At 52.4% G+C, this 25,554-nt stretch overlaps 1 protein-coding gene across 3 annotated transcripts; it reads left to right on the top strand.

Moving 5' to 3' along the window:
- Positions 1 to 1,878: 1,878 nt before the first annotated feature.
- On the top strand, positions 1,879 to 25,522 carry TECR (trans-2,3-enoyl-CoA reductase). 3 transcript variants are annotated; one of them, XM_016219669.2, is made up of 14 exons: positions 1,879 to 2,005; positions 5,162 to 5,293; positions 22,292 to 22,342; positions 23,031 to 23,082; positions 23,416 to 23,460; positions 23,555 to 23,658; positions 23,738 to 23,853; positions 23,940 to 24,045; positions 24,218 to 24,290; positions 24,382 to 24,425; positions 24,499 to 24,556; positions 24,637 to 24,725; positions 25,100 to 25,145; positions 25,229 to 25,522. In XM_016219669.2, exons 2-14 carry the CDS (start codon positions 5,222 to 5,224, stop codon positions 25,354 to 25,356), a joined length of 984 nt encoding a protein of 327 aa, XP_016075155.1. In that variant the 5' UTR covers positions 1,879 to 2,005; positions 5,162 to 5,221; the 3' UTR covers positions 25,357 to 25,522. The 3 variants fall into 3 exon arrangements, with proteins under 3 accessions (XP_016075155.1, XP_016075156.1, XP_016075154.1); XM_016219670.2 differs by lacking the exon at positions 5,162 to 5,293 and having other exon boundaries at positions 25,229 to 25,520; XM_016219668.2 differs by lacking the exon at positions 1,879 to 2,005 and having other exon boundaries at positions 4,837 to 5,293.
- The last annotated feature ends 32 nt before the right edge of the window (positions 25,523 to 25,554 follow it).

Here is a 25,554-nt window from a genome sequence, read left to right as displayed (position 1 = left end):
CTCTCTTCCTCCTCCTTCCCTCTCTTTGGAATCGATAAAGATATATTAAAAAAAAGAAAAAAAAAGATCGATGCTTTTGAAAGTGCAGTTATAAAACACCTGTGTTTTCATCTGTTTTGTCCAGATAGGCCCACTGAAAAAGACAGTGAGTTTCTGAAGACTACAACCTTTGCTGTTACCTGGAAGTCCCCAAAAGCTGTAGCTTCAGTGTCTAGAATCAAATCTGGATGATTAAGGGCTCAGCAATGACTCACTCATGCCCCACCCTACTTCCCTATGACTCAATTTACCTTTGAGGACTTCTCAGATGTCTCTGATATCAGGTCTCTGGGTCTCCCATGATGCAACAGTTGATTGTGGCTCAGGGGCAGGCCTGGAACCGGGAGAAAGAAGAGGTGAGGGAGTGTGCCAGGTGCTACTCTTAGCTTGTCCTAAAATCTTGAGTGTGTGCATGAGTCTGTGTGTGTGCATGTGTGTTAGCATCTAACCTCCCCGGTCCATTCATGACAGAAGATGGCCCGACCCCAGACCAGAACTGTTCGGTAGAGCTAGTGTGAGAGGCACAACTGCCGGCCATAAATGCCAGCCGTGTTTGTGATTTTCAGTGTTCCAACAGACACTAAGAAAGTGAAAAGAGCCCGCCCAGCCGGCGTGGCTGAGCAGTTGAGCATTGACCTATGATCCAGGAGATTGCGGTTCCAGGTCTGGGCACAAGCTGGGTTGCAGGCTTGATGCCCAGCAGGGGGCGTGCAGGGGGCGAGCAGGAGGCAGCAGGTCAATGACTGTTATCATTGATGTTTCTCTCTCTCTCTCTCCCTCTCCCTCCTCTCTGAAATCAATAAAGACATAAAAAAAGTGAAAAGAAACATGGGAATTTAATCTTAGTAATATATATTAATCCAATATATCCAAAATATTATTTCAAGGTGTAATCAACATAAAAGGTTATGAGATTAAAAAACACACACACTCCTTTTCAATACTGTCACTGAAATTGGTGTATTTTACATTTATACAGCACATCTCAAATTGTCCCCCTCAATGAGGGCAGCGAGTGAAGCCTGTTGGGACACAAAGGGTTTCAAGATACTGTGAGCCCCCCAACTACCAACAGAAAAAGATCGATGCTTTTGAAAGTGCGGTTATAAAACACCTTTGTGTTTTCATCTGTTTTGTCCAGAAAGGCCCAGGGCTCACTAGCTTCATGTAGTGACCATGCTGGACAGCGCAGGTGGAGACAAATGTGGGCCCCCTGACCATAGCTGGACGGGGGCTTGCGTTGAAAAGAGCGGTTAAGACAACCCCTGGTTGCAGGTTGGGAGGGTTTCAGGGTGCTTTTCGCCACCCATTTCCCCTTTCCTTCTCTTCCATTTATCAGTGGCCTCTCCTGAGAGGCCACTACATCCAGGCGCCTCAGCCCACGCCCCCAGCCCCTCGCCTTCTCCCGTTGCTCCCCAGTACCCCAGGGGCCGCCCACCTGGGAATTCACCCCGCCGCGCCGCCCGCCTGGTGGATGCTGCTCTCTCTGTCACTCAACTTCTTGCTCCCTCCCCCAGTCTTTTAGTAACCGTCGCTTCCCTAGGTTTCCACAGCGACCCCATCAAGGGGCGGGGAAAGGGGCGGGGAAAGGGGCGCGTGGCCTCGAGGCCCATTTTGATTGGTGGGGGCCACGCCCCTTTTCCCCCTCGCTCAGGTCTTGCCCGCGCTCCGCCCCCTAGATGAGTCCCACAAGCTGATTGGTCAACCTTATCGAGCGAGCGGCTAGTCTTCGCTCAGACCGGCCCCGAGGGGCGGAGACGAAGATGGGCTTCCTGCACGCTGATTGGCTGGAGGGGCACGCGCGGTGGGGAGGGGCGGGGCGAACGCGGAGCCGCGGTTAGTCTGGCGCAGCGGTCCGGAAAGCGTGAGGAACCTGTGCTGCGTCGCGCGCTGGGAAGCAGCAGCCCAGCAGCAGTAGCAGCGGGAGCAGTATCCGCCGTGTGAGGAAGTCATGAAGCACTACGAGGTAAGAAATGAGGAAACTGGGACCGAGGGGCCACTGCGTACCCATTCTTTTTTTCGTGGGTCCGTGGGATCCCCTTTTCCTATCCTGTGCGCCAAGGAGAGCCGGAGGGCGCAGGCGCAGTGGGCGCGGTTGTACCCTGGGGACGGTCATAAATTTCAGTGCGCATGTGCAGAGGAGGTATTTATAATTCTGCAATCCAGGCTGTTTTGGGGCTGCCTTTTCTTGGGGGGTCTCTGCTGTACCTGGGGAGCTTACGGTTCCCTTCAGATCCCTCAACAGGCAGTCTGCACAGTTGCAGACTTTGGCCGGGGAGGAACGAGGGTGCGGGACCTTTGCTCCCAAAGCGTATGTGTCTTGCACAAGCCTTGCACCATGCCGCTGCCTCGGGTTTAGGAAGGGGCTTTGCTATCAGCCCTCTCTGGCACGACCTTTGGGCCCCTTCCTTCGCCCGGGACGTCCCCGAAAAGCTTAGGAGGTGAAGGAGGGCCTGCCAGGGCTGGCTCCCGCCAAGCAGCAAAGCTGATCTGGCTTCCTGGTAATCTTAGAGATCATCTTTGTCACCGCTTGTGTTTCACAGAGGAGAAATCTCACGCCCACAGCCACAATTGAAGCCCGTCTTCTGACTCCTCACCTGGGCTTCTTTTTCCCGTAAGACAAAGTCTTTTCATGCACTTGTAGATCTCTCCGATAACAATAATTTTGTTATCATTTAGTTATTGCTGACTTTTTAGTAACATCATTGAATACTAAACTCATTTATTATTAAAAATGTTAAGAATCATTTTAGCAAGTGCCCACTCTTGTGCTAATGAGATTCAGTTACCTTGTTCTCGTTTTCTCATAGCCTATGAAGGAGACTCTTATTGTTAGTATTTACATTTTTTTAGATGAAGAAACAGTCTCAGAGATGTCAAGTGACTTGCCCAAAGGTTCCCAGCTAGTAAATACAGAACACAGAGAAACTCAGAACTCTAGAGTCCTAGTTACTAGCCACTATGCCATGCTGAAATGCCCCAAAGCTTCCCAGCTAGTAAATACAGAACACAGAGAGAAACTCACAACTCCAGAGTCCTAGTTACTAGCCACTATGCCCCAATGAAAATTAGAAGGTCGAGAGATTTCTTAATTTTTACCTCCCCAACTAAAAAATTTGGTAAAATACATATAAAATTTACCATCTTTACATTTTTAAGTGTATAGGTCAGTGGCATTAAGTACATTCATACTGTTGTGCAACCATCACCACCATCCATCTCCAGAACTCTGTTTTCATCTTGCAAAACCAAAATTCTGTACCCATAAAATACTAACTTCCTATTCCCCCCTCTGCCCAGCCCCCAGCAACCGCCATTTTACTTTCTGTCTTTGTGAATTTGACTACAGTTAGGTACCTCATATAAATAGAAGGAAGGATTAATTGTTTTTATTCATAAGTTGAATACTACTACCTCTGTCTGCCCCCTTTATTATTATTATTTTTGGTAAATTCACCTAGAATCTTTTAAAACTTTTAACCCATAAGTCCTCAGTCATTTATATATATATATGTCTATTTTTAAAATTTTTTTAAAAAAAATTTTATTTTTGTTTAAAATATTACAGATGTCCCTTTTTCTGCCCAATGACCCATTCCACCCTGTCCCCTCCCCCTTCCCAGTCCCTCTCCCCATCATTGTCTGTGTCCTTGGGTTGTGCACATATGTGTCTTTATTGATTTCAGAGAGAGGAAGGGAGAGGGAGAGAGAGAGGTAGAAACATCAATGATGAGAGAGTCACTGATTGGCTGCCTCCTACATGCCCCCAACTGGGGATGGAGCCTGCAACCTGGGCATGTGCCCTGACCTGGAATCCAGCCGAGATCTCTTGGATCATAGGTCGATGCTCAACTGCTGAGCCACGCCGGCTGGGCTCAGTCATTTTTGACATGGTACTAAGAATAAGGAGGTAGGGATTCAGTAATCTCTCCTTCCCGACTTAACTTTATAAAGTTCTTCTATAGTTTTTTCTTTCAAACCTTCTGTGTAACCCTGGAGAAAAAGCCACATTCAGTTTGAAAGATGCAGGTTGGAAGGCCTGTGTGGCATTTTGAAAGTGGAGTTTTAATTTTTTCCCCTATTAAATTTATTGGGTGTGACATTGGTTAATAAAGTTATATATGTTTCAAGTGTACAATGTATATAATACATCATCTGTATATTGCATTGTGTGTTTACCACTCAAAGTAAAATCTCTTAATTTTACTAGTTAGTAGTCAGGTAATGTAGGCCTCTGAGAACCCTTGGTTTGGGCACTTTTGTTCGGGGAAGCTGGGCACAGCCTGAGACCGATGGTTGGACTGGAGAACATGCTTTACCTTTCTCAAACCTTTTCCCTCCCAGAATGAAGGAGGAACTTCAAACCCACTATTCAGTGACCTTGGAGGAAAAATAGTTATTTTGCTGTGTTCTCTGTTATCATTCTCTGCTAACCTTTGCCAAATATCCACTGAGGTGATAGCTACAGAGTTTCTGTATGGAGGAGCAGTTGTCTCCCTGCCCAGTTTGCACAGCAAACTGGTTAATTTTACTCCAGGTGTTTTTTTTTTTGCAGATTAATAAAAATAGCAAGGACGCTTTCACTCACAGCAAAGATTGAGAAAAGGTTCCAGTTACTGTCCACATCAAAGAATGCATTTGTTTGGGACTAAGTCTACCCCAAGTGACCCCTGTCCATTGAGAGATTAGCCTCCCTTAAAAGGCCTTTGTGGCCCCCAGAGGTTTCTCTTAGATGATAAAGTGCAATTTACAAGTGATTGAAGTGCAGTTTATGAGTGATAGAAGTATTACACAGGTGCAGGACTCACGCTGTGTCACCCAGCAAGCCAACCAGGACTGATATCTGATGTTAATGGCAGTTAGAATTTCAGCTGTAGGGAGGGTTTGTTGCAGTTTGCTGTTACTGCCTATTTCCCCTCTGTGATCTGAGATGAAGAAAAGTATCCCTTCAGTGGCCTGAGACAGGCTGTAGAGCAGGCCACCCTCTGGCCTTGGCTGAAGCTGACTCTTGGAATTCACAGCAGGCCTTGGGATTGTCTTGGGGTCAGAGCAAGGTAAAATAAGAGAACTGCTTATCTCAGGCTATAGGATTTTTTCTAAAATTGTAGTTTTTGCATTGCAGGTAAGAGGTCAAAACAATGATCCCAGTAGCAACTGGAAAAACAGCTATTGCATCTTGTAAATGAGGAGAATCTACCTTTCAGCCTCCCTGAGCCCAAGTTCCTGCTCATTTCCTGCAGCTGGGTACCCCAAGGTGAGGAAGCCTCATCCTCTTGGGGGTCCCCACTGCTCTCATTTAGGATCTCCCACCACCTCACCCCCCAAAGGATAGCTCTATTGATGTCCAGTTTGCAGATAATTCTAGGCCAATATAGTACCTTGCCTCAGGCAGATTCTTGCTTCAGCTACCTCCACAAGTATAAATAAGTATGTGAAAGTTCTGGAACTAAAGTTCTGATCATGGGCCAGTTGTTTAGAGCCAGAGAACTGAGTAGGAAGGTGAAAATTAAGGAGAAAGTACACTACTGTTTAATGGTGTCATAGGTGTGTGGGCTTTGAATAGGCCTGGGCTGAGCCCTGGCTCTGTCACTAAATAATTGCGGGACCCAGGGCAGCTTAATTTAATCTCTGTGAGCCTGTGTGCTCCTTGGGATGAAACCCATATAATTGTAACAGCAAAGGCCAGTTTTAAAGAACATTATGAAGTTGCTGGAAGTACATCATCAAGGGGTATACATAAAAGGGAAGGTGCTACATGCAGCTCTGGTTCATTCATTTTAAATGTTTCGCACAATTCCATTATATGAAAAAAAAATCAGTTTGATTTACCTAGCCCTTTAATAAATTTCCAGACATCCTGTTGAGTGGGAAAAAGCAAGTTGCAAAAGGTTCTGTAAATTTAGAAAATTTACCAAATGAGACTTACACATACTGTTTATAGGTATATACCTAATAAAAGGATAAATTGTAATACAAGGTGAGAAATGTGTGGGAATTACACAATAGTTAAAGGAACTTGTTTCAGGAATAAAGATCGGGAAGAAAAGGCATGGGGAGGCTTTAGCTATGTCTGTTTTATTAAAAAAAGAAAAAGGGAATCTGATATAACTAGAGTCAAATGAAAATATCTGTTAAACTTCGGAAGTGGATGTCTGCTGTTTCCTGTAATTTTTTCTTCTGAATTCTTGTGTCCTTTTAAAATAGAAGGTAAGGAATAAGTAGGAGATTTTGGCCATTGAGCCCTGTTTAAACGTGGGTCTCTGACCCTTGCAGGTTAAATTTGGTGCCTGTTTGCAGGAAGGTGATATGCTCTGAGATGGGGATTGCTTGATCTCTACTCTCATGCCCTTCTACACTGCATCGAACAGGCCTTCAGAAAATGCTTCTGGGGTTGATTTTACAGTTCACATTTATGGTGTCCTTCCAAAAACCCTGAGAGGTGGGTATTCTTTGTTCCCCATTTTGTAGATTAGGAACTTGCCCACGGTCAGTGACATCATGGTGGAGACAGAATCCAGACCTAGGTCTCTCTGATTCCTCACTGATAGAAGAGCCAGAGCCACAATAGTGTGATGATGGTGCTGCTGATGGCTGCTGGTTGTTATTGAGTCCTGTGAGCACCTGATCAGGTGGGCATGAGTATTCTACTTTATAGATGACGAAACAGGCTCAGAGAAGTAAATTTAAGTTGCTTAAGGTCATAGACCCAGGAAGCAGTTTGCCTTTCTCTAGTTTCTGTCCCTGTTGCAATACTTACCACCACCCTGCTGAGCATAATAGTCCCTAACCTCACAGGTTTATGACTTCAAGGGGTTATTGCTCTGGTGAACATTAGAGCAGATGCATAGAAGGCACTCAGGGCCAGGCACAGCACAGCAGCTAAACATTTAGCAAGTTGTGTTGATCTACTTGTCTGCAGATGCCGTGGTGCTTAGTTGGAGGAGGCTGGGTGGGGTGGGGCTGAGGTGAGGAAGGTGGGGTCTAGGTGGAGGAGGCAAGTAGGAGGTGGGTGAGAGTGGGCTTCCAGGTAGAGCCACTGAACCGCACTGGCTGGACTGGGAGTGATCCTGTGCTTCGCTGAGCTCCTTGAATAACTGGTTCCTGAGGAGTGAAGAGTTGGAGGGTTGACAGCCCTGAGCGGGGAGTGTAATTGGAAGGGACTTGTACCTCTTGTGACACGACTGTTTGGTTGAGAATCTCTGCACTTTCACTGACAGGCTTGGCAGGGTGAGAAAGGCCAGAGACCTTGGGCTAGTTGGTCCAGTTCAGGCTAGGTTGTAAAACCCTCTTGCTGAGCTTGACAGTGGTAGCTGAGAATGTTTGAATATAGGAAATAGCCAGAGCATCGTAATAATAATAATAATAAAGCTACTGCCAATGTAGTGCTCACTCTAAGTGCTTTTTTTTAGTAACTTATTTAACCCTTACAATAAACCTATAAAGTAGATACTGTTCTTATCCCTGTTTGACAGATGGGGAGACTGAAGCACAGAAAAGCAAAGTGACGTGCCCATGGTTACACAGTGAGTGGCAGGGCCCAATTCTTCCAGAGCCAAAGTGGGCGTTGCTGCGTGTGGGCCAGGTGATCATGCACTGAGGAAGGGATGAAGGGGGTGGCCCCGGGAGGCCACTGAGTGTGTCTGCCCTAGGACATTTACCCTGCTCAAGTTTCAGTTTTCTCACCTGTGAAGTCCGGATGAGGATGCCTATCTCCGAGGGCCACTGGGGAGTGTGAAGTGCCGCGTGCACGTCCTGGCCTTCAGTTAGGGTACAAGGCATTAGGCGGAGAAGGCCCAACCCCTGGCAGATAAGGACAGATCTGCATCCGTGTGGCCACCCAAAGTGCTTTCAGCATGTGGTCTCTTGAAGGCCTCAGAACCTCTCAATGAACAAGCTAGTGGGGCTCCTGGAGATGCCTTCGTGCTAATAATATGGCCAGAAGGTGGAAGGAGAAGCCCGGATGCCAGTGATCAGTTTTGATCTACTATCACACACATTGAAGTTACAGATGATCCGCTCTTTCCTGCTCTATGGGAAGACCCTCAGTAAAGTCACAGTGCACTCAGAATCCACTTTTTAACTTACCGTGACAAAGAACCATCCCAGGCAGCAGTGCTGTGTCACAGCCTCCTCACTCAGAAGCATGTAAATGTGAGGGTCTTAGCACTCTGGCTCATAACTCTTGAAGCTCCTTATTCATCACTACATGCTTTCTTTTCTTCAAACACCTACAGCCATGTTCCTGCTCTGTGAGCATATGCTGATCCCTCAGCCAGGAATGTGCTTCCCATCTATTCTTCCCATGCCTGTTCCCTTGTTATTGAGAGCTCAGCTTCAGTGTCATGCTGAGAGGCCTTCCTGGACCTTGCTATCTGGACTATAACCTTGACCTCCCTCCCCAGTGCCCTGTCATCCCTTTCATTGGCTCTCTCTGGCTATGGTGTTTTCATTTGGTTACTTGATGGTCTTTCTACCCCAGTCAGGCTGTGAGCTCCATGAGGGCAGGGACTCTGTGTTTTGTTCCTGCAGCCTCCCCAGCATCTGACCAGTGCCTCTTTGTTGAATGAATGATTGGATGAGTAAATGCATCTTCTCCTTGCAGTCAGGCTTATGGGGATCAGAAGGGTGGGAGTGGGGCCTATTGCAGGGACCTGGATGAGTCTGGTGTCTCACATGGTGGGCTGAGGGGCCTTGTTTGGCCACTCCTTAGGTGTCCTGACCTAGGGAAGGCAGCTTCTTATGCCTCCTGACCACATGCTCTGGGTCTACCCAACCTCAGCAGGACTGTTCCCCATCATCCCACCCCTTCAATGAGAGCTGCCAAGACTGCACCTGGGTCCACCCCTCCCCCCACAGGTGGCTGGCAGGATCTGCTTGTCTAGGTGTTCTCTGGGGCTTCAGCTTCCCGTTTCCAATCTATCACTTCTTTATTAGTTCGCTTGTGTGAACATATTTTTTTTATCTTTACCCCTCACTTGCCAGGAATAATGGGATGAATGCATCATAGCCTCTGGCCTCAAGGTCTTCCACCTAAGTGAGGCCCGAAGGGAGGGGGAGGGGAATAGCATGTGCAGAGGCTTGGAGGCCAGACTTTCTTGGGTGACCCACATCAAGAGATGAACCTGGCCAGGCAGGGCTTTGTAGCCACTCAGATGCCTGTGGACTTTATCCTGAGGGTGATGGAAGCTGCTTTTTCCTGTTGATTTTACGTAAAAGGTTAACTTCCAGAGGGTGGTTTATTTTTATAAAGTCCTTGGGGGCCCTCTTGTTGTGGTGTTTGTTACATAAATGCTCAGGGTAGTTCCTTATTGACAAGTGGTTAGTTAGAGATGGGCCACGAGCCTTTCCCAGCCCTTGGAGGGATAAAGAGCCTCTCAGTAGCTTGCAGTGACTGGCAGGCTGGCACAGCCCTGTCCCTGTCCCTGCTTGAACCAGGCTCTTATATAAGCAGAGTCCCCAGGCCATTCAGTCAGCCCAGGAGACTGCAGGGTTTGTGTTGTACCCTGGCCCTTCTGAATTCTATTTTTTGCCTGTTTAAAGGGACCAGGGAGCATTGGCCACGGCCATGCCAGTTGTTTGGTGAGGCCCATGGGAACAGTGCCTGTCCTCAGGGTGGGTGTGGGTTGGCCAGGTTTGGGGGAGGGTGGTTTAATATTGGCACTGGGGCTTCATGGAGCATCAGTAATCAGTTTGAAACTTGAGGGGGTCACAGATAGAGCCTCAAGTCGTATGGGGAGAAGCTCTCAGGACTCTAGCTCAGCAGGAGAAGGGGGTGGGGGGCTGCTGTATCAAGGCTTCTCAAGAGGTGGGGTTGGGGAAGCATATCTCTTGAGGGGGTGGTGAGGGTAATATCAAAATTCTTGGGGAGATCTATAGTATAAAATATATTGTTGAATACTATTTGCTCCAGAGAATCAAGTGGAACAAAATCTCCAGGCTGGGAGTGGGGATCCACGGGTTGGAGTTCAGATGGGTAACTCCAGTGCTGGACGTTTTGGGGAGATACTGCTCTACTCATCCTGCCTGGGAATCCTGTCATTCAGGATTGTCACCCCTTTGAGAGGCTCCCCCTGACCCAGCCAGACCACTTGTCACCTTATCACCTGTCCTGTTTTAGTTCTCCACACAGACTTAGCACCTTCTGATAGCGTGTTTTTAACCTTGGCTTCTGGTGGGGCTCAGGAGACACTGTGGAGTGAGTGATTTTGTACATCTGTTAACTTCCACAGAGTAAGGTGTAGGGTGGACCCAGGCAGTCAGCCATAGCATCTTTGCTCCCCCCCACCCCCCCAAGGCACTGCAACTTGAGGGGGAAGGACCCTTATGCACTTGCGGAGGGCCTGTTGTGAGGCCTGGAATTTCTGACTTGGAGCGCATGTAGCTTCACTGTGTTAGTGTTGGCCCCCTTCTGTCTTGAAGCTGGTTTCTGCTCATCTTTAGTTATTTTGGAGTTTCGTCAGTCTTTTTTTCCCCTTTTTGACCCAAAATTGCCTGAACTCTGAGTTGTCCTGTAAGGATAAGATGGGGATCCCTTGGGAAGCACTAACACCATGATCATCAGTCTTCAAGAATATTTCCTGCCAGGCTACCCTAGCCCAGCCCAGGAACTGTACTGCCTGCCACATTCCAGCTCACGTGGGGCCTCAGAGGACAGAACCATTTCCAGTCTCCCCAGCTGGGTCTGGGAACATGCACCATCCAGGGAGAAAGTGTGGGGAAGGATGTCCATGTCAAGACTCCTAGATTCCTTTCCTCTCGCTTTATTTCACTTTCAGCCAGAGGGGCAGAGTGGAGCCAGCAGAAACCTGTGGGACTTGCAGGTGGGAAGATAACCGTGGGCGTCTTCCTAGACCCTTCTCTCAACAGCTAGGGCTGGCATTTCAGCTTACCTTTCCCTTGGTAGATGTGGCTAGGCCTGTTAAACATCCCAGAAACCCTGTACCCCTCTGTTGAGCCCTCTTGCACTTGTTAGTACTCTTCTATCTTAATCCCAAGATGCACATTTCCCCCCTCCCCGTTTTCATGTTCCTTAAGTAGGGATGCATATCTATCTATCATCTATCTATCTATCTATCTATCTATCTATCTATCTATCTATCTATCTATCTATCATCTATCTATCTATCTATCTATCTATCTATCTATCTATCTATCTATCATCTATCTATCTATCTATCATCTATCTATCTATCATCTATTTAATATTGACTTAGGAAGTTTATTTTTCTCTTAAAACGCGGCTTGCTTTGAATCAGTGACAACTCAGGAACCAGGAACTAGGGTCTCCTTTTCACTTGCTACCTCTGTGCCCCAGTCTAAGGTACCAAGAGTCTCTGGCCTGGTTTGTTTCTGAGACTGTCACTGCTGTCTCTGCATGTTTGAGCCACCCCCTGCCCCCCAGCAACAAGAGGGATCCTTCTCAAAACCAGACCAGGTCGTGGCATTCCAACAATTTTCTGAAGTGCTTGTCTTGGCTGCCCTTCCAGCCTCCTCAGCTGTTTGCTCTCAAGTCCACTCTGCTCCAGCCTTTTGATGGTTCTGAGTCCTACAAAGATCTGTACTGCCTCAGGGCCTTTGCACATCTCCCAGGGAAGCCTCATGGTTTGGCTCAAATTACACTTCCTTAGAAAGGCCTTCCCTTACCACTCCTGTGGAACTCTGGTCTCCTGCCCTTTGTTTTCTTTATGGCGCCTGGTACATCCTGACCTTGTGTTACATGATTGATGCTTTGCCTTTGTTCTCCTTGAGTGTGAACAGGTCCTGTGAGGGGCATGGCCTCTCTCAGCTGTACTCACTGTTGTATCCCATCACCTGGAACACTGCCCAGCACCCTGCTATCACAAATAGGTCTTTTTATTTATCCTGGAGCCCAGCACCTAGCACTGGTTGGCACATGGATGGGCTCAGCAAGTGTTTGCTGAGTGAATGAAGAACAGGAACTTCTCTGTCAGCAGAAAAGGCTTTTGGAGGTTCCAGATGCCTTCTGTATGCTGTTGAGCCCTTTGCAGGTTTCTGTGCAGCAAGCACATCTTCGCTTTGTGTAGGCATGGGCCATAGCTTCCAGTACAGTGGGGGTACCTTGGCCTAGGCCAGCTGCCCCCAAGGAGCACATCCCTGTAACGGGATTGTTACGCAGGAAGCTGCCACAACCATCCTCGGGCAGAGCCCACTGGCTCAGTCTCATATAATGAGGTTTGATGGCCTAGGTTGGAGCTCCTCTTGGCCCGATAGAGGCCCAGGAGACAGGCAGCCCAGGGACTGAGCCTGGACCAGGAGATGGGGCCTGGATCTCCCACCCTGACCTGGTAATGCCTGCCATGCCACTTGGCTCTTGGGGGTAAGAAAGTGAGTGATGCCAGTCCCTGGGGACCAGGTCCTGTTGCCAGTCCTGGGACTGGGTCCCAAGTCTTTGCTTTCAGAGAAACAGTGGAGGGATGCCTGCCTAATGGGCTAGCTGTTGTAACAAAAGCAGCTCTAGATGATACGTCAGCCAATGAGCATGGCTTTGTTCCAGTACAACTGTGTGGATACTGACATCTGAATTTCATGAAATAGGCTTTTGATTTTTCCGACCATTCTTAGCTTGTACACAAAGAGGCAGGCGGTGGACCAGAATTGGCCTGTGGGCCATAGTTTGCTGACCCCTGGTCTAAACCATCCTTCATTTGTGATAGAATTATTCCCATAGCCTACTTTCACCTTATTTCCTTCCTGTCCAAAGAGATCTTTTAAGAACCCAAGACAGGTCATGTTCCTGCAATGCCCAGAACTCTCTATGGCTCCCACCTCACTCGGAGTAGAAGCCAAAGTCCTCACCCAGCCTATGAGACCCTGCATGACCCATCACTACCCTGCCCTTACCTCCTCCCACTCCCACCCTTGCTCCTTCCCTCTAGCCACAGGGGCCTCTGCTCTGTTGCTTGAGCGCACCAAGCATGCTGCACCGGCCATTCCTCTGCTGGATACTCTCCCCAGATCTCTGAACTGCCCTTTCCTAGGTTGTTCAGGGCTTGGCTCAGTGTCCCCTCAGGGAGGTCTTTCTTGACCACTTTATGTAAAATTGTACCCCTCCTTTACTTGTCACTTCCTGTCCCGTTTTTCTGTGGCAGATGTCATCTAATACCTTATGTGTAACCAGTTGTCTCTGTTCCCTGACTAAAATGTCAGCTCTTCGCGGGCAAGGATTTCTGTCCTTTCACGGCTGAATCCCTAGAGCCTTTAACAATGCCTGGCTTATAGTAGGTGTTCAGTCAGTATTTACGCAGGGAATGAATAAGACTGTCTCCTCATCTGCAAAAGGGGATTAATAGTAAAGGAGAGAATTCAAATGGAGGATGTGCCTCCATGCCTAGCACACTGTGAGTGTGGAGGAAGCATTAGCTGCTGCTGCCTGTATAAAGCTGGCAACGTGGACCCCAGACTGGCTGTTCTGCAAGCTGAGCTCCTCCGGGGGTGGACTAACCTGCTTGCTGCACTTGGGCTGGGAGTGCTGGGCACAGGTCGGGGGTCAGCGCAGATGAGCTCCTGCCACTCTGGTTAGCCTGTGTCCACAGGGGTCAGCATCTCCAGCCTCTTTCAGCCTTTTGATCCAACAGTGTCTTCCTGTCCAGAGATACAGAGAGACATGTGGTCACCAACCTGGAACTGGCTGTAGGGTATAAGGGTACAAATGTGGGTCATCCCCTGGGATGGCCCTGGAGGAAGAGTATTAAGTTCCTCAGGAACAGAAACAGATGGAGCCCAACTCCTGGAGCTTGTAGCCTGTGTGCCCTTGGGCTGACGACTTGTGCTTCTGAGCTTCGGCCTCCTTCCCTGTAAAATGGTGTAACTGCCAATCTAAAAGGGAACCAGTGGTGGTAGAGGAGGCTGTGTGCTCAAACCCACAGGAGGGGACAGTGAAGGGAGTGGGGAGCGACCTTAGGGGTTGGCTAAGTCCTCATTGGGAGGGCCTAGGAGGGCTGCATCAGTTGTGGTAAGGGTTTTGCGCTTCTTCCAGAGGGCAGGGGTCTGTTTGAGGAAGGCAGCCCAGGTTGAGGGGGTCACCTCCATCTGTCACCTGGGAGCTTTTAAAGCTATGGATTCTGGGCCCCATCAGAGATCCAGACTTCCTTGTCTAGGTTGTTCACAAGCAGGCAGGGTTGAGCACCACTGGGAAGGACTTCTGCCATGTGTGCCACAGGAGTCATCTCTGTTAGGTCCTTTTATGGAAATTCCCATTGGCCAGATGCAGAAGCCAAAATTCGGGCAGGGAAAGTTGGTCAGGTTCTGGCCTTTGCAGCACTGCCTCTTGCTCAGTGTTGGCTCACCTGTGGCACTGCTTTTCTGGGCCTGTTGATGGCCTTAGCCTGACACAGAAAAACGTGCAGGAAGTGTTTAGACAGCTGCTGAGCCTACCTGGGCCCCTCTGTGTGGTTTCAGGAGGTGACAGGCCTTTTGCCCTCCATAAGGCCTGACTTCTGGGGCCAAGGGAGGTTGAGGCCAGGGAGGAGTAGGCTCAGTTTTTGGGCTCCCCTGCAGGGCATTCCCCGTGGAGGTGGCATGTTTTGCTGAGTTCAGACCTTCCAGATTGGTGTGCTGAAGTTGGAGTGTCAGCAGATAATCTGATCCAGGGTTTCCTTTCCTTTTTCTGTTAGCATTTAGTCCTGCTCTTCAGAGCGGAGACTGTATTGCTTCGTGGTGGTGAGCAGGGGCTGTGAGTCCAAGCAGGCTGGGTCGGCGTTGGCTCTGGTACTTCCTGAATACATGTCCTGAGCAAGGGCCCCCTTGTTTTTGAGCCCTGTTATGTGAGCTGCCTAGCAGGGGTCACAGGCCCAGGTGAGGCTAGGTAAGTTATGCAGATGAAGGTCTTAACACAGTCCTTGGAACGAGGTCAGCATCTGATACATGTTACTAGTGGTGGCACTTCCAAGTGGAACAGGCACAGCCTGTAACCACCCAGAGGTGCGTAGGCTGTGGGGTGCCAGTGAGCAGCTGGTCAGACCCAGGCCTGAGACTCAGAGTCCCCTGCTGTGTTGGTCCAGTGTCCCCTTCATCTTAGGCCTTCTGTCATCACAGTGACAAACCTGGGGGCACCTGAGCACCTGAGGAATGTCCTCTGAGGCTAGTTGCTACCAGGCTGCATGGTATTCTGCCAACTTCTCCTGGCCTGGGTCCCACAGCCTAGGGACATTGCCATATAGACCCTGGTACTGCTCATCTGGCCAGGGGGTGTGGGGAGTGGGAGTTGGCTGGCTGGGTACCTGGGAATGGGTGATCAGCCTTTCTCTGTCCTTTCCAGACTGGATGATGACATTCCGCCCCCACCACGGTTGCCCTGGGCACCTCAGAGAAATGGGGTCACGAGGCGAGGCCACTGGGGAAGGAGGTATTTCTGGCTGAGCAGGTGTGGCTGACATCCTGGCAGCTGGGCCCAAGGTCTTTTCAGCTGCCCTGGCAGGAGTAGTGTGACTTTGATATTTCTGGAAAGTGTAAGGGAAAGGGAGCCCAGAGTGCTGAGATACTGAGTCCAGGCAAGTGCACTCAAGCCTCCGCATTTGTGAAGTTGGTTAGCTGGCCGAGATGGGCCAGGCCTCCATCCCTTGGGTGCGGCAGCCCCTGTGCCCTGCGTGGTGGCTGTGGGAGCCGAGTGCCTGGGCTGGCTGTCTGGCTGTCTGGCTGAAAGACCTGCTGGGCCATATTCATCTTTGCCTGGAGTCCTAGGTTGCTCTGAGCAGGGTTTGCACCACAGCGGGCATCTTGTGTTCCAGCCTTGGGAGAACATGTTGCCCACCAGGGCACACACTCCCCCGCAGGCACTGGCTGAGTGCTGTGAGGCTGCCCAGCATGTGACAGCCCAGTTTAAGTGCCCTTTCCTGGCAGGCAGTCCCCTGTGGCATCACAGAGAGTCTGCTGGAAGCAGGGTGTGTGGCCCTGTGCCACCTCTGTGTGGGGGCCACTGCAGAGCATGTCCTGGCTGGTAGTGCAGCCCCAGAAGACTGTGTTGTGGGGGATCTGGGCTCAGGCATTTGCATGACTTGGGCATACTCTGCACCCTTTGGAACTTGGCTTCCTCATCTGGAAATGGAGCTCATGGCTCCTGCTCCCTTGGTTACCGTAGGGACGAGAGAGGGTGAGGAGAGGAGGCTAGGAAACTGTTGCATTTCCGGGCCCATTGTCCTCACCCATGTCCACTGGGCAGGTCCCATCTTAGGATGCACAGAAGTTCCTGGTGCAAAAGTGGGAGGTGTGGAGGGTGACCCGGGCTCCATGCTGAGTCTTGGGCTTCTTCCAGCGCCTCACCCCAGGCCCTGGATATGGTACTCCACCTTGAGGCCACTGAGTCTGGTTTACCGGTGGGAGAAACTTGGGAAGCACCCAGATGGCTTTGTTTGTAAAGATGGTGAAACTGAAGCTCAAGAGGAGCCCAGGCTCCTGGCGCTGGTGACCTGGGCACTGGTGCCTGGGCCTTTTGTGTTGTGTTTGCCTGGTGGCTTATGCAGAGTGGAACAGCAATTGCAAACTCGGATCTTCCAACTCGGGTTTAGGTGGTACCTGCCCCTCCCACTGGCCTCTGACTCTCTGCTCCTCCCTTATGGGGCTCAGATAGAAACATCAGATTTCCCCCTCCTCTCACCTCCACATGCAAACCATCAGCAGGTCCTGTTGCCTTCAACTTCGTAGTCTGTCCAGAATTCCCACTTCTCACCCCATCCTGGTCTCCCAATTCTTAGGCGGTGCCTGTGAACACCTGAGTCAGGTTATACTCCTCTTCTACTCATGAAACCTCCATGTCTCCTGCCTCACTCAGGAAAAGCTAGAATCCTTTCTGTGGCTCACAAGGCTCTGTATGACCTGTCCCCATCACCTCCCCGTCTTCGTGTCCTCCCCCTCTCCCCCTCACTCACTCTGTTCAGGCCATGTAGCCTCCTTCCTGCTCCACAGTCCAGCCTCAGGGTCTTTGCACTTGCTATTGCCTCTGCCTGGAATACTTCCCCCCTAGATGTGTGCATGGTTTGTTCCCTCACTTCCTACTGGCCTTTGCTTAGATGCCCTGTTCTGAGGGAGGCCTTCCCTGATCACTTTGCCTAAAATGGCCACCCTCCCAACTCCTGAAGCCCTACCTTTCCCATTCTCTGTTTTATTTCAAAACCCTTGGTGACAAATCATGCCACTGTTGTCTGCCTCTATCCCCTGCTTGCTACTCCCCAATACACACAGACTAATGCAGGTCCTCTGGAGGCAGGGGCCTGGTGTTCACTGCAGTTCCTAGCCATGGGATGAAGGGGTGCAGGAATGAATGAATGAAACCTCTTTGCTGGTAAGTGGCAGAGTTCAGGTTAGCACTCACTGTCTTGGTCCCATCCTGGTCCCATCCTGTACTGGAATTGGGATGTGGGAGTTGAGATGGGGAACTATGGAGCAAAGCTGCTGCCATCACCCTTCCAAGATGTGAGACTGTGGGATGGAGGCCGCTGCCACAAGGGGGCAGCAGAGATGTGGCAGCCTGGAGCACTGGGGTGAATGTAGGACTGTGTAGGGAAGGTGGCAGATGCCCACCTCTCTGCCCACACGTGTCTTGCTATTGTTAGGGTTCTGCTCACTGTCAGCAGCTGAATGAAGCATCATTGCACCACCCCTCTGACCTTGATGTCCTCTGGATGGGCCCCTTCATGGTGGTGATCAGGATTTGAGGACAAGGGGCCTGGTTTTCTGGGCATCTAGCAGTGCTATTTCACTAGTATTGGTCTGTATTATATTTATTCTTTGTAAGACTTATTCTAGGCTGGATATATTTATGTACTTTTTTTGGTTGTTACTGTCATCTCTGTAAATCTTACAGTAACCTGGTGAGATGGCAGGTGGGGGCAGACTGCTTTGTAGATGAGGAAACAGAGGTTCAGAAGGGTTGGGTAACTTGTTCAGGGCCACACAGCTAGGAAATAGGTGAGTCTTTGGCTAGGTGCCTTACCCAGGTGTATATAGAGCACAGCTCCATGCTGGGCTATGCTCCGGGTGCTGGGAAACAACTGACAACCCAGTGGGAGGAAGATGGTAAATGTCTGGGGGTTGATATTTTCAGTTGATGGTCAGGAAGGGCCTCCTGCAAAGTTGTCTGAAGGCCTGAGGAGGTAAGGGAAGAGGCCTGTAGGATCTGGGGGAGAGCATTCTAAGCAGCTGGAACAGCATGTGCAAAGGCCTTGAGTCTCTCCTACAGTTGCATAACTGTGCTCTGGTTTTTTCATGGCCAGGCAGGGTCCATCTCTAGAGCCTTGCCTCCCTGACAGCTCTGGGCACTGGCGCCAGCTTGGAGCATGGAGCAGGTGCTCAGAAAATGGTGCCCCTCTTTCTACTACTGCTACCTTGATCAGTCACATTTTTATTTCCATGAAGACAGTGAAGGCCAGGGGCCCTGCTGCTTGACAGTGGCTTTGGGTGCTCATCTCTGGGTTGGGGAAGACCACAGTGTGGCTCTGCTCCTCCCCACCTGCAGGGTGGGCTGTGGCCTTGCCCCTTGCCCTGGTCAGCCCCTATACCCCTCTGCCACCTCGTGCTGCCACGAGTTGCTGTTGGCTGGGCCCCAGAATCTCAGGCCTCTGGGTGAGAATTCCTCCCAGGCTAGTGGAATGTCACTGCATGCACCCCAGGCCAGGATGCCTGCCCTGCCCTTGTCCTCTGTCCATTGTAGGCCATGGGGCCACACTCCCTGCAGCCATTGATGGACCTTGGGCCAGTGATTCCCTGCACAGGCCTCACTTCCTTCATCCATAGAGTAGAACACGTTGCCCCCTCCCAGCCCCTTCCCTCTGTTGGGGCAGGAAGGGCTGTCCCTGCATCCCTCAGTAGGGCACACCACTCCTCCCTGCCCCTCAGCCTGCCTTCTCCCCAGGGATGGGGCCTGGGCCTGCTGCCTCTTCTGTGCTTAGCAGCTGCCTGTGCCCTCTGACCCCAGTCCTGGGGCCTACCCTGGGCCCTTATCCCAGGCTGGCCTCAGTGCTGGGGCAGGCATGTGGTGTATGTGTGTGTCCGTTAAGCATAGGGAATGGGAGGTGTGCTTGGGCACAGAGCAGAGGGTAGGGGTGGCAGTGGGATGGGGAGGGTTGCATTTGAGGGGTGAGCTCAGGGCCTGAAGACTGGGAAGCACACGACAGGGCCTCCCACATTTAGGCCCTCAGTCTGGGTGGAGTGGGTGGGGGTGGGGGTGGGGTGAGGGTGAGGAACCTCTGCTGCTCCCTGCCCTGGGACCTTTTGTTTTGATGGGTAATTGGAGCTTGTTTGTTAGTCTCCCCATCTTTAAAAGATTTTATTGAGATGAAATTCACATAACAAAATTGCCCATTTAAAAGTGAGAGGTTTAGTGGTATTTGGTACATTCACAGTGTCGTACAACCACCAACCTCTATCTAGTTCCACAACTTTCCAACACCCCAAAAGGAGACCAAGTCCCCATTAGCTGATACTCCCCATTCTCCCTCCTCCAGCCTCAGGCAACTGCCATTCTGCTTTCTGTCTCTGGATTTAACTGTTCTGGACATTTCATATACATATGCGACCCTTTGTGTCTGGCTTCTTTCACCTGGCAAAACTTTTTCCCCCACCTAGCATAGCTTTTACTTAACTTTTTATTTTGAAATAATTACAGAGGCGCAAGGAGCTGCAAAAATAGTACGGAGAGGTCCTGGGTCCTCCCATCCCCCACCCCCAGGGCTTTTCAGACCTCTCTTGGGGTGAAGATGGCCTCTGGGTCCCAGGGTTTGGGGGCAGGAAATGGGAAATGAGGACTGATCCTATCGAGGTGGTCCTGAGCTGGGGCAGCCCCCACCCTGGTAGGCTGGGCCCCTGGTACTGCCCCTTGGTCTGGGCTTACCTCTGTGACGGCTGAGTCTATCCCGTTCTTTGGCTTTGAGCTGGCCTGGGTGAAGTGTGGCGGCTGCTGGGAGCGGGGCCCCTCTCCTGGCTGCCCTCTCCTGTTGCCCAGCTTCCTCTCCCAGCAGCCAGTTGGGGCCTCGACGGCTGTCCTCTCCTCTTGGGTCCTGGTCCCATGCCTGGTTGGGGGTAGGGTAGAATTTTAGCCCTTCCCCAGCAGCTGGCAGGCAGGGAGAGAGGGCTGGTTGTATTTTAAGCTGTTGAGTGGTTCAGCAGGAACTTGGAGGAGGCCCCTTTCCCCGTAGGCGCGGTGTTGCCTTCCTGTGGACCACACGGGCTCTGAAGGCATGTGGGCACTGCCCGCCTGGGACCCAGCAACTATTAATATACCTGCAGCCACGGGGCAGGCCCTGTGCCTGCCTGGGGCCCTGCTGTTCTAGCCCTTTGAGTACATTCTGTGTGTGCTCCTTCCCTCTCCCATAAGTCCCCTTGGTGGGCCTGGTACTCCAGGTGATATGACCAGCTCCCTGTTTCTGGCCCCTCTGGCTGGCCTTGTTACCTCTGTGGCTCAGAGGAGTTCAATAACCTGTGTCCCAAGGCCATATGGCCTGGCAGAGCTCTCTCTAGTAGGTTAACAGTAGGCAGCTTGGCCAAGACATCTTGGGTGCTGTGCCTTCCTACCCTCACATCCATGATGGGGGCAGGTGCTGCAGCCACCAGCTGGCCATCAGGAGAGCTGGGATCTCAACCCAGGCCCATGCCCTTCCCTTTGTGGCATCTCCTGAGGCTTTGGGCACTGCATGTCTGTCAGGCACCATGCTGCACTTCACATGCATTGTCTCATGGGACCCTCCCAGCCCTGTGAAGTATACACCTTCCTATCTGCTTCCCTGGCTGAGGCCCATAGAGAAGTGACTATATAGCAGGGCCAGATTCAGTTCCATGTACCACATCCCCTGCCTCTCCCACTGTCGTTGGGTGTGTGTGAGGGGGCCCTTTCTTTCAAGGGGGCTCCAGCTCCAGGGAAGCCCTCTCCCTGGGCTCTGGGTAGGTGGCATCCCTCAGAGAGCCTGCCTGGGGTCCTGCCTGTGGTTTTGCATCCTGCTCCTCTTCCCCACACTGCCACGAAGGGCCCACTAGAGGTGGGAAGGGCCCTCAGCACCTGTTGGCCAGTGGCCAACTTGGGGACAGACCCAGCTCTACCTGCCACTGCCCATTTCGAGCTCCGTGGCACTCAGCCTCTCAGGATTGGCCTGCCTGCTAGTCTCACTGCAGCTCCTCCAGCAGTTCACTGCCTCCGCTGCTCTGCTCTTCTGTCTGTGGTGTCTGCTTTGACCTGTGTGGAGTAGTGGGTCAGATCTCCCCGTCCCCCCTGGAGCATCTTCCCTCCCAGCAACGTCCCTCTGTTCTACCACTTTCTGGGACTCAGGGAGATCGTGTCTGGTGCAGGCTGTGTGCTCTGGGCTTTGGGGGTCTCAGGGCCTGGACATGGGAGCTATGGTGGGCTTACACGGTGGGCAGAGTGCCCTGAAGGTGACCTTGAACATGGTCTGGGTGGATCTAGTGAAAATATGTGGAAAAGGAGGTCAGGGAGGTGAGGCTGAGGCCTCATCAGCCCAGGCCAAGGTGCTTTCTGGAATCCTGGTTTCCTGACTCTTTCCACACATAGAACTCTGGAATCTGTCACCTCCCTGGAACACAAATATACAGGGAAATAATCTGAGTGTCTCTCACAGCTCAGAAGGGGAAATGGATGATCTATCTCTTGGATTCTCAAAATAGCTGGGATTTCTCCAAGCCCAGTGAACTCTGCCGGCCTGAGCCGGGTGCCGGGGTATGGGCTGCCCACTGGCCTCTCATTCTCCCCAAGACTGGCCCCCACCCTGCATTGGGTATGAGGGCCAGGAGGTACCTCCATGCCTTCCTCTGGGGACCTTCCTACCCCTCAGTGCTCTTTGGGGGCTATGCCCACTCAAAAGCCTCACTTTTAGGGTAACTCAGCCCCTGGAGGGGCTGCCCCAATCTGTGCCATGGCTCTTGGGGGGCTCAGTCTGGGTAGTTTTATATTTAGCTGGGCATGGCTATGGGGCCACTCGGGTTACAGCTGCACAGAAAGTGGCAGTGCCAGGGCAGGCGTGGGCTCCTTTCCAGCACCGCGGCAGAATTTGATCGCGTGGCCTGGCCCAGAGCGCTTCATGTGGGGAGGTCGGTGGTGGGGGCTGACGGCCGGCAGCTTGGGCCACTGTCCTCGTGGGCAGAGCAGGGTGGCATGGACCTGAGTGTGAGCATGGTGGCCCAGGAGGCTAGCCAGGGCCTTGGCCCCGGCCCTGGCTTCGGCCTCAATGGCCTCCCCTGGCCTGCACCTCCCAAGGTGGCCAAGAAACCCAAAAAGGCCGTTCTCTTCTTTGAGGTGGAGATTCTGGATGCAAAGACTAGGGAGAAGCTGTGTTTCCTGGACAAGGTAGGACCGAGGTGCCGGCTGCACTGGGCCAGGGTGCTGGGCCCATGATTCCATTCCTTCTGGGGGCTCCTGGCTCTGAGGGAGGTGGGAATCCCTTCCACACTGCTTAGGGGGTGCGCATGAGGGGTACTATCCTCAGGCCTGGCTGGGCCTGTCCCTGCCTCCTCGGGGTGGACAGCCCTGGCCCCTGGGTGTGGCTGGGAGTTGGCCTCCCAGTGCAAGGGGAGGTGAAACAGCCTCAGTGGACCCTGCAGGGCTTTGGGATGCGAAGGGTGGTAGAGTTGTGACCTACCGCTTCTGAGACCAGACCAGGGGAAGGGGCTTGTCCCTTCCTAGGGAAGGTCTGGCCTGGACTGCTGGTCTTTTCTCTGGGGGGAGTTGTGGGTGGGGGTGAAGAGGAAAGGCCGAGAAGCAGGCCCAGTTTCCTGTGCTCAAACTATCTCCCAGCCTGGCTGGGGGGGCATCCTGGCTGCCTGGTAAAACGGCCCTGAGGCCCACTGGTGTCCTCACTCTGACAGGCTTTTGCTGCTCTACTCAGCCATGTGGCGGGGGGGCTGGACTCCAACCCTCCTCACTCCCATAGCAGCTATCCAGGCCCCCATCCATCCCCACCTCAGCAGGAGGGATCCAGGATCTGGGGTTCGGGCTCTCCCCAGGGCTGACTTCCCTCCGGCTGTGCTTCCCTCAGGTGGAGCCTCATGCCACCATCGCAGAGATCAAGAACCTTTTCACTAAGAGCCGTAAGTCCAGGGCCCAGCTACACTGCTCCCTGCAGCCTCTCTGCGCAGGGGCCTCTGGGTGGGACCCCTCCTGGCAGCCTCTCCCCCCAGGGCCTGGAGATGCCCCAGTGTGTCCCAGGACTTTCTGGGCTTGCCTGTTGCAGCGCCCTCGTGTGGCCACTGGCAGGAATGCCCTTGCTTGGTTTTTGTAAGGACAATGTCCTGCTTCTGCCAGTGCTCTTCAGTGTCCTGGAGCCACACAGGCCACAGAGGCCTTGCCTGTGGCACGGGAGGAGATGTGGGGTCCCTGGGCCCTGCCAGGCTGTGTGCTGTGACGTCCTGCTCTCCCCACAGATCCGCAGTGGTACCCTGCCCGCCAGTCCCTCCGCCTGGACCCCAGTGAGTACAGCTGTCGCTTGACTACCCCTGGGCACCCTGGTGGCAGTGGGCGAAGGCCTGGGTAGCTCCTGAGCCGTGGCCTGCCTCTCTGCAGAGGGCAGATCACTAAAGGATGAGGACATTCTGCAGAAGCTGCCTGTGGGCACCACAGCCACACTGTACTTCCGGGACCTGGGGGCCCAGATCAGTTGGGTGACGGTGAGTCCTGACCCTACTACCTACAGCCTCCTCTTCCATCAGTCACATTGGGGTCACTCACCTGCTCCCGTCCTCCCAGGTCTTCCTGACAGAGTACGCGGGACCCCTTTTCATCTACCTGCTCTTCTACTTCCGGGTGCCCTTCATCTATGGCCACAAATATGACTTCACGTCCAGCCGGCACACTGTGGTGCAGTGAGTGGGCCAGGCTGGAGGGGCCTGTGGTGGGTGGGGGAAAGGCCTGTGGACTGGCCCCCTCTGAGCCAGCTCCCCTCTCCCAGCCTTGCCTGCATCTGCCACTCATTCCACTATGTCAAACGCCTACTGGAGACGCTCTTCGTACACCGCTTCTCCCATGGTACCATGCCCTTGCGCAACATCTTCAAGGTGAGGCCCAGGCCTCGTAGTCCCAGGCCCACCCACCCCCACCCTGCTCTCTGCAGGACCCAGCTCTCTGGCCCCACCCACTCAGACCCTGCCCTCTTCTACCCCTCACCTGGTCCACCTGTACCCCGTCCTCCACTGGGCCAGGCCCCATCCTGGCCTTGCTTCCTTTCAGAACTGCACCTATTACTGGGGCTTTGCTGCGTGGATGGCCTATTACATCAATCACCCTCTCTACACGCCCCCCAGTAAGTAGCTTTGGGACCCTGCTCCTCCTGTGAGCCCCTACCCCCCACTGGGCTCCCCTCACAGGCCTCCCCTCTGGCTTTTCTTTTTCAGCCTATGGAGCTCAGCAGGTTAAACTGGCACTGGCCATCTTTGTGGTAAGTATGCTGGTATGTGTGACAGGGTGGAGGGAGTGTGCAGGGCTCTGGGCTAACCCTGCTCCTCTGACAGATCTGCCAGCTGGGCAACTTCTCCATCCACATGGCCCTGCGGGATCTGCGGCCGGCTGGTGAGTGGTCTGTTCGGGGCAGAGGGGCATGCAGGCTGGCCCGGGGGGATCTCACTCACCCTTTTCATCCTGCCCCTCAGGATCCAAGACCAGGAAGATCCCATATCCCACAAAGAATCCCTTCACGTGGCTCTTCCTGCTGGTGTCCTGCCCCAACTACACCTATGAGGTGAGGGCCTGCCCTGCTCCCCTCTCCCTCATGGGGCTTTAGGTTCCATGTGGAGGGTCCAGTCCCTGTAGGGGGTTGCCTGGCTCAGCAGTTGCTTTTGCAGTTTGAACTTGGGAGCATCTGGAGATGCAGAGACTGTAGCCTCTTGGGGGTTGGGAGTTGTGTAAGGCTGGGCTTGTGGCTGTTGAGGGCTGAGGGGCAGCCTCATTATGCAGTCTCTCCTTTACTCTGGCCCCTCTAGCTTGAGTTTCATTCCTACCTTCCACGTGGAAAGAAAAGGTTGGGAGGGAGGTAGCCCAGGGGGTATGAGGCCTCAACAGAACAGCTGGCCTGCCCAGCCCTGCTTGCCCTTACCTCCCACCCTGTGCCCACAGGTGGGGTCGTGGATCGGCTTTGCCATCATGACACAGTGTCTCCCAGGTGAGGCTGCTTCCCCTCCCTTAGCTGGGTCCTGCCCTACCCGAGGCTGTGCACCCTCCCTGACCCCCTGCTCTGCTCTGCAGTGGCCCTCTTCTCCCTGGTGGGCTTCATCCAAATGACCATCTGGGCCAAGGGCAAGCACCGCAGCTACCTCAAGGAGTTCCAAGACTACCCACCCCTGCGCATGCCCATCATCCCCTTCCTGCTCTGAGTCACCCACCCCCACTGGCTTCTACCAGTCGAACTCTCAGGAGCTGGCTCTTGTACCCCCACCCCAGGTCCTTCTTGGGGAGGGATGGGGGTATACCGCTCTCCAGCACCTGAAATAAAATCTGCCTGACCAGCCGGATTCAGACTTAGGCTCTGTGTTTTCTTTTGGGGGCTTTGGGAACCAGTATACCATAAGAAC

The sequence above is a fragment of the Miniopterus natalensis genome, chromosome 4 (genome assembly GCF_054644295.1).
Source record: "Miniopterus natalensis isolate mMinNat1 chromosome 4, mMinNat1.hap1, whole genome shotgun sequence".
NCBI classification, from domain to species: domain Eukaryota; kingdom Metazoa; phylum Chordata; class Mammalia; order Chiroptera; family Miniopteridae; genus Miniopterus; species Miniopterus natalensis.
This window is presented reverse-complemented; position numbering and strand designations above follow the sequence as displayed.